The sequence below is a fragment of the Sycon ciliatum genome, chromosome 13 (genome assembly GCF_964019385.1).
Source record: "Sycon ciliatum chromosome 13, ocSycCili1.1, whole genome shotgun sequence".
In the NCBI taxonomy this organism is placed as follows: Eukaryota; Metazoa; Porifera; class Calcarea; order Leucosolenida; family Sycettidae; genus Sycon; species Sycon ciliatum.
Genome location: NC_088655.1, coordinates 28,062,144 through 28,076,367, shown reverse-complemented (window position 1 = coordinate 28,076,367; position 14,224 = coordinate 28,062,144). Strand labels below are relative to the sequence as shown.

The following is a 14,224-nucleotide window of genomic DNA, read 5'->3' as shown; positions in this document are numbered from 1 at the left end:
GCTGTCGCCTGGCATGGTCACCTGCAGCCTGCAGGCTGCAGGCCTGTCGCCAGTGTCGGAAAAGTACCCACACGCGCGAACGCACACGCTCGATGGCGCGGCATCACTCTTCTTCTGCGAAGCGATGCATGAGCGATCGACTGCATGACGTAACAATGACTGCCACGACGTCGCATGTGCAGTTGTGCAGTGCCAGACTGGCAGACTGCCGCTCTGAGTCTGAGTCTGCCAGTGCCATCATGCCATGCCACTAGCTGGCAGTGGACCAGTCATCGTGCAGAGCTCTGTGTCAAGTGTGTGAGTCTGTGACAGTCAGTACAGCCTAGGAATGGCAGGATTATGAATCTAGGATCGGAATGATGCACTCGCTAGCATGCAGCGCTAGCGGCGACGGCAGCTCAGGTACTAGGTCAGGGTTTGGTTTTGCAGTTGCAGTTCAGTTTCTTTTATAGACAGCACAAGTAGAACTGCTTCTGGCAGTAGAAAACATCCTAGTTACTATTACTATTCTTGTGTGCATGATTGTAGTTGCAGCAGCAGGCTGCGCAGAGTATAATCGCTAGCTAACAGTCATCATGGGTTCTTCTTCGTCGGAGCTAGCGCCGGAAACCGTCACAGATCTGGCCAGCAAGACGAGTTTCACGGAAAAGGAGGTGCGCGAGTGGTATCGCGGATTCAGGAAGGACTGTCCGAGCGGCGTGCTGTCGGCCACCGAGTTCAAAGTCATCTACTCGCACTTCTTTCCGTTCGGAGACGCTAACAAGTTCGCCGATCACGTGTTCCGCACCTTTGACCAGAACGAGGACGGCAAGATCGACTTCAAAGAGTTCATCACGGCGCTGTCGATCACGTCGCGCGGCAAGCCCGACGAGAAGCTCACCTGGGCGTTCAACATGTACGATTTGGACGGCAACGGGTTCATCACGGAGGCGGAGATGCTGGAGATCGTGCGCTCCATCTATAGTATGGTGGGACCCAATGCCAAGCTACCGGCCGGAGAGGATTCGCCGGAGCGGCGCACGAAGAAAATTTTCGACGAGATGGACACGAACAGGGACGGCGTGCTGACGCGAGAGGAGTTTCTCGCGGGCGCCCAGTCCGACCCGCAGATCATGAGGCTGCTTCAGGGAGACGCGCGCGTTCTGACCCAGGAAGCCGGAAAGTAGAACTCGTGCCGTGCCATGCATGCCGTTCAAGGACGTCCGGTGCATAGCGGCGCCGCGCCGTGCGACTGTTCTGCAGCACGAGTCGACGCGGCGCGCGGCTAGCGCTCTCGTGAAGCCCATCTTTCCGGTCTGGTACGTACACGTACGGGTACATGACTGTGTAGCGCTAGCGCTAGCGCTAGCGGAGCACATCGCAGGGAATGTCGTGTTCAATTATTTCATTGTTTTTTTTTGGTAGCTAGAGTTGATACGGAACAGTGGAAACGAACCCAGAGCCAGAGCTAGAGGTTCAGTGTTGCAGTTTTATGAAATTTTCAACAATGGCGTGACAGGACATAGTTTCAAAATCCCTTGTACTGGACAAAATTACTTAGGCAACCAACACACCTGCAGTCCGTTATGTAACATGAAAATGTCAGTATCCAGAGTAACACGTTAGCTGTTGTGACTTGTGTATGTCGCTCACTTCCTGCTGGGATGGATTAGCAGAGCTTGTTCTCGTTTTGGTCACAATTGCTGTAGCTGAATGTTGGTCACAATTGCTGTAGATATACGCTGCCATTGCACTCAGCTGATTATAGTTCCAGTGCTAGAGTAAGCTAGATGATGCATGACTGTATGTGGTCTATATATCCCAGAAAGAGGAGCCAGGAGCCCCCAGATTATACAGCTTTGCCCTTGGATAGCTGAAGTCGGTTGTGCCAGCGCGTGCGACATTAAATTCTTTTCTGTAAAAGTAAGAGCACATTGATTTTTACACGATAATATGATAACAATAAACCGGATCACGATCGGATATGCACGTTTGTGGCTGTATTTTCATCCCCGTCTCCAAGCATTTGGAATCGTCCACTTGATTTCTTGGTGGCTGCAAGCACGAGCACGGGATGTGCTTTTCGGCAGGTGGCATGGATGTGTTGCAAATAGGCCGTGCATACTGCGCCGCTGCGTATTCTCAGTATGCAGAGAGTTAAGTTACGAATGGTAATCTCCATAGCATAGGACTAGCGGCAGGTGACATTGATGTTGCCAGTACGCCGCACGCACTGTCAGTATTCTCACTTTTTCAGTGTGCAGAATTGTGATTGGCAATCTATCTGGTGTATGGTATTTACGTACCATGACTGTATTAAAGCTAGTTCCCAGTTGAGATCAGAGAGGGATTTTCATGACTGTCGAGACCCACAGCAGGGATTTTGTCTGTTGGAGTTCCTGGCAAGTGGCAGTACTTTTCCAAGAGAACAGTGACGACTCGTTTTTGTCGCTGCGTTTCATGCACACAGCAAGGCTGAGGCAATCCTCAGACAATGAACACTGTAGATTGAAATGCCAGTCATTGGACCTGGATTGTACATGTACATATTATACATATACATGTATATGTACATGTACATGTATATGTACATGTACATATACATGTATATGTACATGTATATGTATAATTATGTACATGTACATGTATATGTATTATGTACATGTAGTATTGTACGTACCTCGCGACTGTATTCTACAAATATCTGCAGTTCCCAAATAGGCTATTGGTGTTTAAAAGAAAGAAATTGAAGAGGTGAAGAGCCCAGCGTCAGAGAGCATCCGCCCAGCAACACGTGTACTGGCGAATAGCAGTACTTAGTAAGCACGGTAACATGAGTTACCCTGGTCAAGGGATCCCTTGGAGCTCCGAAGAGGGTACATTGTATTCTACTTTTCTGTCGAGGAAATCAATAGTCACAAGGGCTGCTGAGTACTAGTACATGCACATTGTATCAAGAGTACGTACTATGTACTCTTGATTGTACGTGCAATGCAAAAAAGAATCAGTGGAAACTGCATCAAGTCAAGTACATGTACATGACTGTAGCTACATGGTATAACAAGTATTTGATCAACCTTGTTATAATAATAATAATAATCCTTTCATAAATTTATCACTCTCTTTCACTTCTGGTAGGGTCCAGAAACTGACCGTGGTTGGTCCCCTGGGGGAGGGAGAAAGACCCAAGTGCCATCAGTATGTGTGGCACGTGTTGTGAGCTGCCTTTGGAGTGAAAGGCTTGTCAGCGCCTTCTAGGTTCAGCCCAGTCCCATAGCTCAGTGGTTAGAGCATTGCTCATGACAAGCAAGGTCCCGGGTTCGAGTCCTGGTGGGTCTGGCGATTTTTTCTCTTTTCAGGCAGTTCACTTCCCCTACTGTTCCTTTGAATTTGAAGTTCTCCCAATCCTTTCATAAATAATAATAATAATAATAATAACACATTTCGCGTAGTAGAGCACTAAATAAAGAAATTCAGTGTTTTTTCCGCTTCTGTCTTGTGAGCATCATCAGCTAGGTGTAGTAGCTGCTGATACTGATTTCTCCTCGGGTGTCGAGCTGCACAGTTTCTTCCAGTCTGTCTTGTCTGCTGCTTGTTGTCCGCACCTGGAAAGGTCTTCCATTGTCTTCATTGGCACACCCAGCGTATTCAGCTAAGCGATCAGACTTGTGGCCAGTGTCAACCTTGGCCGTCCACGAGGTGCTTTGTTGCCCTTGTCAAAATAGCCACCCATGGCTACTTGCGGTGGCGTGTCCGTGTCCATCCGTAGCACATGACCAGTCATTCGTAGTCGCCTACATGCAACTGTGTCTGATGTAGGGTTGCTCTTGGTTCTGCGGTTTAGGTCGTCGTTTGAGATTGTGTCTGGGTATCGTATTCCAAGTAGTCATCGCATTTGACGCCGGTGGAATGCGTCTGCCTTGGCCATTGCTGTTGACGATAATCCCCAAGTCTCGCAATTGTACAGGAATGTCGGCAGTACGATAGCGTTGTTATAGTTCACGCATATTGTTAGATTGACAGCATGAAACAAGGTCATGGGCAGAAGTAATAGTTGGACGAAAAGAAGTTGAGGTTTAAGTAGCTACATGACTACCAGGACGACATCCAGGAGCGATCAAAGAATACACGACGGACGTCAGGAATAGTCTCCTACCACCCTAGCATCATGAGGGTCAGAACCGGGTGCGACACCCATATGGTTCAAATGGTCCGCAGGGACCGGGTCTCTGTCTCTGGCAACCGCGGAAGGTTGTGTTAGACCCACAAGTAAATACAGTATACATGTGTTAATTCATATAATTCATTAGTTCATGCATTATTCATTTGGCCTGGGTAGCTACTTGCGCGTCCATGTTTGCCATAGCTACCCAGGCCCTTTATATTGCGTTGCCTCTCTTCAATACTCTCTCTTCAACAAGCTCTCTTCAATAATCTCCCTCTTCAATAGTCACCATGTAGTCGTTTCGTTCGTCTGGTCTTAGTCTCTAGTAAATGTCGTTCCACCAACCTACCTGTTCCGTTGTGAGTCTCTTGTCGAACTCAACAACAACAGGTGTAGTAAGGTCACTGTTTCGGAACACAGTGTCCTCTACCTTGTTTCATGCTGTCAAACTAACAACATGTACATATGTACATGTACCCGTACATTGTAATAATTACAAAAATGTTGTTCCTGTTCAAACCTGCACTCTACGGTCCAGAACAGTATGTGTGTGCACTGCAGTGTATGAATGTACTTTTGTTGTTGTTGTTGTTGTTGTTGTTGTTGTTGTTGTTGTTGTTGTTGTTGTTGTTGTTGTTGTTGTTGTTGTTGTTGTTGCTGCTGCTGCTGCTGCTGCTGCTGCTGCTGCTGCTGCTGCTGCTGCTGCTGTTGTTGTTGTTGTTGTTGTTGTTGTTGTTGTTGTTGTTGTTGTTGTTGTTGTTGTTGTTGTTGTTGTTGTTGTATAGTATAGTGTATACATGTGGTGGAAATCAAAACAGGCGTATGCCTAATAACCATGGACCCACTGTACTTCAAGTAGACATTATAATTATTATGTCGTCAAGAGTACAAACTCTCCCTCTTTGTGTCATTCCGAGAGAGAATCACTAACTGGTTGATTGATTGCTGAGTGCATCGCACTGACCACTAGCCCTTTCCCAAAGGTGCTCTTTTAATTGGATTGGATTGGATTTTGGATTGGATTTTTATTTATAGTGGTGACTATAACAGACAATTGCCTAATAACAATAGACCCACTCGAGGGAAAGATGCAAACATATATGAATAATTAATATAATAGACTACCGGTATTGGATAGGTGATCATGTTCGCATTTTGCATAGCTGAAAGTCATTAGTACTAGCGTGAAAAAGCAAGGCATTGGGGTAACAGTTTCTTAAAACTGGCGGAGTTATCCACACAGTGAGCTAGAGGGTGCAAATCATTCCACAGCTTAGCACATTGGAAGGAAGCGCCATGACGGGCAAAGGCAGTTCTGAGCATGGGCAACTTAAGAGTGCGTGATACAAGGCTGCGCGTTGCAAGACCATTATTTAAACGCTCGAACATTTGACTTAATGTGACACTACAGCGGCCTTCCAAACAGCGCCACGTCAGATACAGTAATTTCGTGCAATACATGGTTGCCTAACGATCTAGACCAAGTCTCGCAAATAAAGGGCTTGATGGGCTACAAAAACCAGTATCGTACACTGAACGCAAAGCGCATTCTTCTGCGTACTGCAAACATACAATAGAATATCGTCAGCAAATTGAATAACTTTCACACAAAACTCGGAGACAATAGACTGGATCGAACGAACATAGAGTACAAAAAGGGCGATATTCACAAAAAACGCAATAAAGGGCGAAAGAAACGGGCTTTTCCAAAAAGGGCCAAAAAGCGCGAAAAAAAGGGCGAGCACCTTTGGGAAAGGGCTACTGACCACGTGTACTGAAGACTCCCCCCCCCCCCCCAAACTGTCACTACTGTGAAACTGGTACTGGTAGATAGGCATTGGCAGATAATGCTCGAAAAGGTGGCAGATTCTGCTTGAAAAGCAGTGAAATCGGCAGAACCATACAAACCTTATGGCGGGCAATTCCTCGAATTCTGCTCCATTTTCTTTATCCACATACCAAACATGCATGAACCTTACCAGAAAAAGTACCGAATTCTGCCAATTTTTTCTGCCGGAATTATCCGCATATGCCTAGTCTGCGACGGACGCTCTAGGGACCTACAAATGGGTTCCCCTTGCACAGGTGGCCACCTTATTCAGGGTGATTTGACTGGACTCACTGTGTAACATAACACCCCGTGGTCCTGCTTGTAGGGTACCTAAGCCGGGTCCTGTAGGGGACCTAAGCCGGGTCCTGTAGGGGACCTAAGCCGGGTCCTGTAGGGTACCTAAGCCGGGTCCTGTAGGGGACCTAAGCCGGGTCCTGTAGGGGACCTAAGCCGGGTCCTGCAGGGCGGGTGGTCGCCTTGACAGGTTTTACTGTATCTCTCCCTTTTTTCTCTCTTGGAATATTTTGCCTTTGGCCCTAGTTTCTGAGCTCGGTCCAACTCCATGAACTTTCTACATGTACTAGGTGTACTGTCATGCTGGTAGTCATTGCGCCAAGTATTCAACGGTTTGACTGCCCGTGGTGTGAATCCCGCACCATGCTGATTGTGACATTCTTTTTTTTCTTTCTTTCGACAAGTGCCCATGGTCTCCAATCCGGTTAGAATCGAGGAGCAAAAGGGTGGTAATATGAGACCTAGAATGCACTCGGCCCACCTGAGGTCTCGGCTTCATAGTGAGCTACATGTACATGTACATGTAGATGCCCCTACTCCTCTTTGTCTTGTTGTCCAGTGTCACTCACTTGTCCTCTTACCCCGATTATTAGTGGGCTGTGTTTGCTAGTAAAAAAAACAAAAAAAACAAAATGCACCAATGTGGCATGAAATGTATGGGGAAGGGGGAGAGGGAGAGGGAGGAGGAGGAAGGTCGTTGGGACATAGTCACGCATGAATGAGAAGAGAGAAACACAATGGCCCGAGTGCAACAAGAGAATAGAGGTCAATGATGGCACTGTGCAAAATATTATGCAGTGAAATTCTGCTGTAGTTAGTGGCCCATACATAGCGCCGTAGCTACATGTATGGGGCAATCACATCCCCACTCAAGTTAGGCAACACTGAAGAAGGAAAGTGCCGAAATCTCAAGTACCCATTGTACTGCAGATTAATTGCCCACTGCAAGGAGATCCAGAGAGAGAGAGAGAGAGAAATGCACTGTACTGGCTAAGCTAGTGCAGCTAGTACTAATAGAGGGCGGCACTGGTTGCCGTGGAGGCTGTACTTGAACGCTAGCTAGCCTTGCACCATACGTTTAGCTCCCTCTAGGCTGTTTTCACAGCCACGTATCACGTCTTTTTAACTCCCTCCCTCCATGTTAGCTCATTTTCTTCCTGTTGAGGTTGCGCGTGTGTTTATTGTGCCCGCAGTCACAAGGAGCTTGGGCACACTGATGGAAACCAAAGTAGAGGGCGGAAATACACTCATAGCCGGCCCAGAGTCCACCCAGACTTGTCAGTGCTCACACGTTTTTTGTGCATCTTATCTTGTCAGTGCTCTCACGTTTTTTGTGCATCTTATCCGGGTTGGCATCTGACAGAGATGCCCGGCAGTCACGCTGTGCATCTACTGCTTACACAGCTGTTTAAGGGGGCACATCACCCAAAAATTCGCTGAAAAATCGAATTTGTAAATTCATATTGAGTGCTACGTCAGTTGAAAGAGCATGAATAGCTGCAAATTCTCTGAAAACTGTGTCCCTATCTGACCAGCCGTTCAAGAGTTATGGCCGAAAATGTGCCCTTGCAAGGAAAGATTTTTTTGTTGCATGCTGTCATTTGTTGGCAGCACTGTATTTGAATGTGAGCAGACCGTGCGCAACTTGTCGTATTATGGAAACACGCGAAAGTGTGCAGAATTTTGCCCCAAGTCCAAAAAAGTCCAAAAAATCACGTTAAAAAACCACGTATTGGGCTGCACGGCGGCGGGCGAAGCCCGCCGCCGTGCAGCAGGACTTTTGCCAGCACCCTCGTGACGTTGCAGATATGTGGCTTGATTATTGTAGTTGACGTTGATTTAGTGACTTTGGCAAGTTTGAGTCGTGTCAAGAAGTCAGGTACGATTCAGTACTAGGCAGTAGTGAAACGTGAGTGGCAGTCTTTGCCGGTTTCTGAGGGCATCCTGGATTTGGTTTGCAGCGCTGTGGAAATGGCTTGCTGTGGAGGTCCCAGCACTGGATGTTGTATCAAAGGTACGACCTCGTAGCACGTGCCAAACCTAAAAAAATTCAAAAATTGCCTTGGGTCTGTGGGAGTCCGTGAAAGAACGCCCACTCGTTCCGTTGTGACAGATTCCAGGGCCACGTTGAGGGGCCCTACCCCACCACCCATGGCTGCTTCTGGACTTGTTTTAGGTTTGGGTCCCGCGCACGGACAGAATGGGCACGAAAATGTGAAAAAAATGTAAATGCATTTGTTTGGCTCCTGGGTGGCTCGCACACCGTAGCACTATGCCGGAAATTTGAGTTTTTCCGGCCTGGAAAGCCTGTCAGTGAGACGCAAGAACTTGTAAATCATGTCCTGAGGGCCAGCATAGTGGCAGGAGTGTGTGGTCAAAATTTCACTCAAATCCACTGAGAAACACCAAAGTTACGGTCAATTGAATGCCATATGAAATTTTTGGGTGATGTGCCCCCTTAAGGGGGCACATCACCCAAAAATTCGCTGAAAAATCGAATTTGTAAATTCATATTGAGTGCTAGGTCAGTTGAAAGAGCATGAATAGCTGCAAATTCTCTGAAAACTGTGTCCCTATCTGACCAGCCGTTCAAGAGTTATGGCCGAAAATGTGCCCTTGCAAGGAAAGATTTTTTTGTTGCATGCTGTCATTTGTTGGCAGCACTGTATTTGAATGTGAGCAGACCGTGCGCAACTTGTCGTATTATGGAAACACGCGAAAGTGTGCAGAATTTTGCCCCAAGTCCAAAAAAGTCCAAAAAATCACGTTAAAAAACCACGTATTGGGCTGCACGGCGGCGGGCGAAGCCCGCCGCCGTGCAGCAGGACTTTTGCCAGCACCCTCGTGACGTTGCAGATATGTGGCTTGATTATTGTAGTTGACGTTGATTTAGTGACTTTGGCAAGTTTGAGTCGTGTCAAGAAGTCAGGTACGATTCAGTACTAGGCAGTAGTGAAACGTGAGTGGCAGTCTTTGCCGGTTTCTGAGGGCATCCTGGATTTGGTTTGCAGCGCTGTGGAAATGGCTTGCTGTGGAGGTCCCAGCACTGGATGTTGTATCAAAGGTACGACCTCGTAGCACGTGCCAAACCTAAAAAAATTCAAAAATTGCCTTGGGTCTGTGGGAGTCCGTGAAAGAACGCCCACTCGTTCCGTTGTGACAGATTCCAGGGCCACGTTGAGGGGCCCTACCCCACCACCCATGGCTGCTTCTGGACTTGTTTTAGGTTTGGGTCCCGCGCACGGACAGAATGGGCACGAAAATGTGAAAAAAATGTAAATGCATTTGTTTGGCTCCTGGGTGGCTCGCACACCGTAGCACTATGCCGGAAATTTGAGTTTTTCCGGCCTGGAAAGCCTGTCAGTGAGACGCAAGAACTTGTAAATCATGTCCTGAGGGCCAGCATAGTGGCAGGAGTGTGTGGTCAAAATTTCACTCAAATCCACTGAGAAACACCAAAGTTACGGTCAATTGAATGCCATATGAAATTTTTGGGTGATGTGCCCCCTTAAGGGGGCACATCACCCAAAAATTCGCTGAAAAATCGAATTTGTAAATTCATATTGAGTGCTAGGTCAGTTGAAAGAGCATGAATAGCTGCAAATTCTCTGAAAACTGTGTCCCTATCTGACCAGCCGTTCAAGAGTTATGGCCGAAAATGTGCCCTTGCAAGGAAAGATTTTTTTGTTGCATGCTGTCATTTGTTGGCAGCACTGTATTTGAATGTGAGCAGACCGTGCGCAACTTGTCGTATTATGGAAACACGCGAAAGTGTGCAGAATTTTGCCCCAAGTCCAAAAAAGTCCAAAAAATCACGTTAAAAAACCACGTATTGGGCTGCACGGCGGCGGGCGAAGCCCGCCGCCGTGCAGCAGGACTTTTGCCAGCACCCTCGTGACGTTGCAGATATGTGGCTTGATTATTGTAGTTGACGTTGATTTAGTGACTTTGGCAAGTTTGAGTCGTGTCAAGAAGTCAGGTACGATTCAGTACTAGGCAGTAGTGAAACGTGAGTGGCAGTCTTTGCCGGTTTCTGAGGGCATCCTGGATTTGGTTTGCAGCGCTGTGGAAATGGCTTGCTGTGGAGGTCCCAGCACTGGATGTTGTATCAAAGGTACGACCTCGTAGCACGTGCCAAACCTAAAAAAATTCAAAAATTGCCTTGGGTCTGTGGGAGTCCGTGAAAGAACGCCCACTCGTTCCGTTGTGACAGATTCCAGGGCCACGTTGAGGGGCCCTACCCCACCACCCATGGCTGCTTCTGGACTTGTTTTAGGTTTGGGTCCCGCGCACGGACAGAATGGGCACGAAAATGTGAAAAAAATGTAAATGCATTTGTTTGGCTCCTGGGTGGCTCGCACACCGTAGCACTATGCCGGAAATTTGAGTTTTTCCGGCCTGGAAAGCCTGTCAGTGAGACGCAAGAACTTGTAAATCATGTCCTGAGGGCCAGCATAGTGGCAGGAGTGTGTGGTCAAAATTTCACTCAAATCCACTGAGAAACACCAAAGTTACGGTCAATTGAATGCCATATGAAATTTTTGGGTGATGTGCCCCCTTAAAGGGGAAGTTAAGGCAAAAATTAAAATTTCACCAGTTGTAGTCTTCGGGGTGCTGAGTCGAATGGTCGTGGTCCGAGGAAGCTGAGACGCTCCCTTCCTACTTGAATCCCAATCGAACTCGCGCACTTCCACCGAAACTGGGTGACTGCGCCCCTACTAGATGGGGATTTGTATGCAAAATGTCACTAAAAGCGCCATTTCGTTCTTATAAAAGCACGGATGACCGCGATTGGCCCATATGTTGTAGTCTTTTGGACGCTGAGTCGACTGGTTTTGGTCCGAAAAGGCTGCGATGCGGCGTTCCTCCTTTATTTCCCAATCGAACATGGTTGAAGAAGCGGTCACGTGCTCCTGCGTACACCAGTCACCTGGTCACCGTGCCTGCAGGGTACAACTTACTAGCCTGTTTGACCTTTTTTGGGTGCAGTCCTGTCACTCGAGTTGAACTCGAGTTGAACCTTGATGTGAAAGTTGTCACCTGCTGGCGTGGTGACCAGGTGATTTGGGCACCCAGGACCACGTGACCGCTTCTTCAACCATGTTCGATTGGGAATAAAGGAGGAACGCTGCATCGCAGCCTTTTCGGACCAAAACCAGTCGACTCAGCGTCCAAAAGACTACAACATATGGGCCAATCGCGGTCATCCGTGCTTTTATAAGAACGAAATGGCGCTTTTTAGTGACATTTTGCATACAAATCCCCATCCAGTAGGGCGCAGTCACCCAGTTTCGGTGGAAGTGCGCGAGTTCGATTGGATTCAAGTAGGAAGGGAGCGTCTCAGCTTCCTCGGACCACGACCATTCGACTCAGCACCCCGAAGACTACAACTGGTGAAATTTTAATTTTTGCCTTAACTTCCCCTTTAAAGGGGAAGTATACCCTAAAATCAAATTTTCACCAGTTGTAGTCTTCGGGGTGCTGAGTCGAATGGTCTTGGTCCGAGGAAGCTGAGACGCTCCCTTCCTACTTGAATCCCAATCGAACTCGCGCACTTTCACCGAAACTTGGTGACTGCGCCCTACTAGATGGGGATTTGTATGCAAAATGTCACTAAAAGCGCCATTTCGTTCTTATAAAAGCACGGATGACCGCGATTGGCCCATATGTTGTAGTCTTTTTTGGACGCTGAGTCGACTGGTTTTGGTCCGAAAAGGTCCGAAAAGGCTGCGATGCAGCGTTCCTCCTTTATTCCCAATCGAACATGGTTGAACAAGCGGTCACGTGCTCCTGCGTACACCAGTCACCTGGTCACCGTGCCTGCAGCCCGCTTCTTCAACCATGTTCGATTGGAATAAAGGAGGAAGAACGCTGCATCGCAGCCTTTTCGGACCAAAACCAGTCGACCCAGCGTCAAAAGACTACAACATATGGGCCAATCGCGGTCATCCGTGCTTTTATAAGAACGAAATGGCGCTTTTAGTGACATTTTGCATACAAATCCCCATCTAGTAGGGCGCAGTCACCAAGTTTCGGTGGAAGTGACGCGAGTTCGATTGGGATTCAAGTAGGAAGGAAGCGTCGCAGCTTCCTCGGACCAAGACCATTCGACTCAGCACCCAGAAGACTACAACGGTGAAAATTTGATTTTAGGGTATACTTCCCCTTTAAGTAACACAATGATACAATAAAACAAGTACCAGTAGTTACATACATGGACCATACGAGAAAAAGCAATGATGACGAGGCATAAACAAGTGTCTAGTGCTGTATGGCAGCTTCCGAGACAGCGAGTCGAGCGGATGACTCAGCCACCTCGGGTACAGCCGTCGTGCACCACGCAGGCAAGCCACGCCGGCACGGAGAAGGGCAAAGCTGAACCTGCAGCGGATCCATGCCATCACTGCAGAGTATGGCTCACCAGATTTGTCGGAGACCATTGCAGCTATTCTCTTGAGGAGAGCGGCAGCAGCTCGACCAGTACCACCAGTTGCAGCGAAAACCACAGGGATGAAGGTTCCACGCTCGACCTCCTTGACGCGCTGTTCGTATCGCCTCCGTTTTTCACGTTCATGACGCTGGTAGCAAGCGGTGATGGAAGAGGATCGATTTGAGGGAGCAAAGGGGTTGAAAACCCGAATATCGAGAAAGACTCTCTCAAACCGACCTCCCCAAACACCACTCGCCGCAACATCAAGTCGAGCCTGGTCTTCTGTGGAGGCAGTCTTGTAGCGGAGCTGCTCACCAGAGAGCGGTTGTAAGTGTGGCTCGATAGCGATACTATTGGCGACACGTTTCAATAGCGAGGCAGTGATGTCCCGCACCTCATTGTGTCGAAGTGACGGGAAACCTCCGGTGCTGCATGTCAGGGCATGGGCTACTGTGAAGCTGGCTCCACAGACACAGGTTGACGGTAAGCGAGAAGGCCGCCAGCCATAGCGCACTGCCAAACCATCGCGGAACTCGCTTTTGGATAGCACAAATCCATGACGACAAGTGAGCCAGCTGGAGGCGCCAGGCTCACTTGCCAACTGAATTGTGTGCTGCAAAGTGGGCGATGCGTCGGCAGCGAAGCCACGGATGTCGGTCTTCGCTTTCTGGCGGTGATCTGCACGCTGTGACGCTTTGGCTGAGGCAACGCTGGCAAGAGCTTCCGTCACACTGAAGTCTTGGTCGAGGATGTTGGTGGTGAGCGCGGCCTGTGATCGCGCGGGATGAGGCGTATTGGGTTGTTAGAGATGTTGGATTGACGATGCCCAGGCCACCATCCCGGCAAGGGAAGGCAAACAGGCGTCGCAGCTCCAGACTGACTTCTTCTCCAGTCAGGGCTGGCAGCAGCTTGGTAACAATGGCGTGTTCCAACTGATCAAGACCACTGGACGCATCCGGCAGAACACGACACAAGAATTTCCAGCGGCATGAGAGAGCACGAACAAAAAGTAGTGTACGCTGCCTGGGGCTGGGTACAAGCGAAGGATGAGAGTGTCTCAATCTGCTTGCACCATTCATTGGCCTTCTCCTGGATGTACCCGTGGATGTAGTCGGGCGTGCCAATAGCGGAACCCAGGTAGCGGTTGCCGTCAGATGTTACTTGGATGCCAGTATCAGCGAAGAGGCGCACAGCGTCGTCGTAGGCATGTGGCTTGACCACAAGCACAGACTTCCGGGCATTGAGGTGATATCCGTAGGACGGACCTTCAGCCTGCAGCTTGTCCCACCACGATCGAATTGCTACCAGACGACCACTGCAGATGAATCGTCCGCGTACCATAGCTGGCAGGTGTCCGGGGTTGCTACCGCTCTCACAAGTGGGAGGATGCCGAGGGCATAGAAAGGCATCGCCAGGGGGTCCCCCTGGGTTGTGCCTTCTTGGGACAGAATACACTCCCCTGCCACATACAAGTTGCTCGGCCGCCGGTACGAATTGATCACAACTGCTGCAAGAGGGGGGCATT

The 14,224-nt window shown here is 48.7% G+C and overlaps 1 protein-coding gene across 1 annotated transcript; it reads left to right on the top strand.

The window, feature by feature from the left end:
* The first annotated feature begins 383 nt into the window (after positions 1 to 383).
* LOC135829042 (neurocalcin-delta-like) lies at positions 384 to 2,023 on the top strand. Its single transcript, XM_065341448.1, has one exon. It carries the CDS (start codon positions 576 to 578, stop codon positions 1,164 to 1,166), a length of 591 nt encoding a protein of 196 aa, XP_065197520.1. The 5' UTR covers positions 384 to 575; the 3' UTR covers positions 1,167 to 2,023.
* The last annotated feature ends 12,201 nt before the right edge of the window (positions 2,024 to 14,224 follow it).

Excerpts from the sequence above, each read along its gene's own strand:
- LOC135829042 (XM_065341448.1), top strand. The coding sequence starts at position 576 with ATGGGTTCTTCTTCGTCGGAGCTAGCGCCGGAAACCGTCACAGATCTG.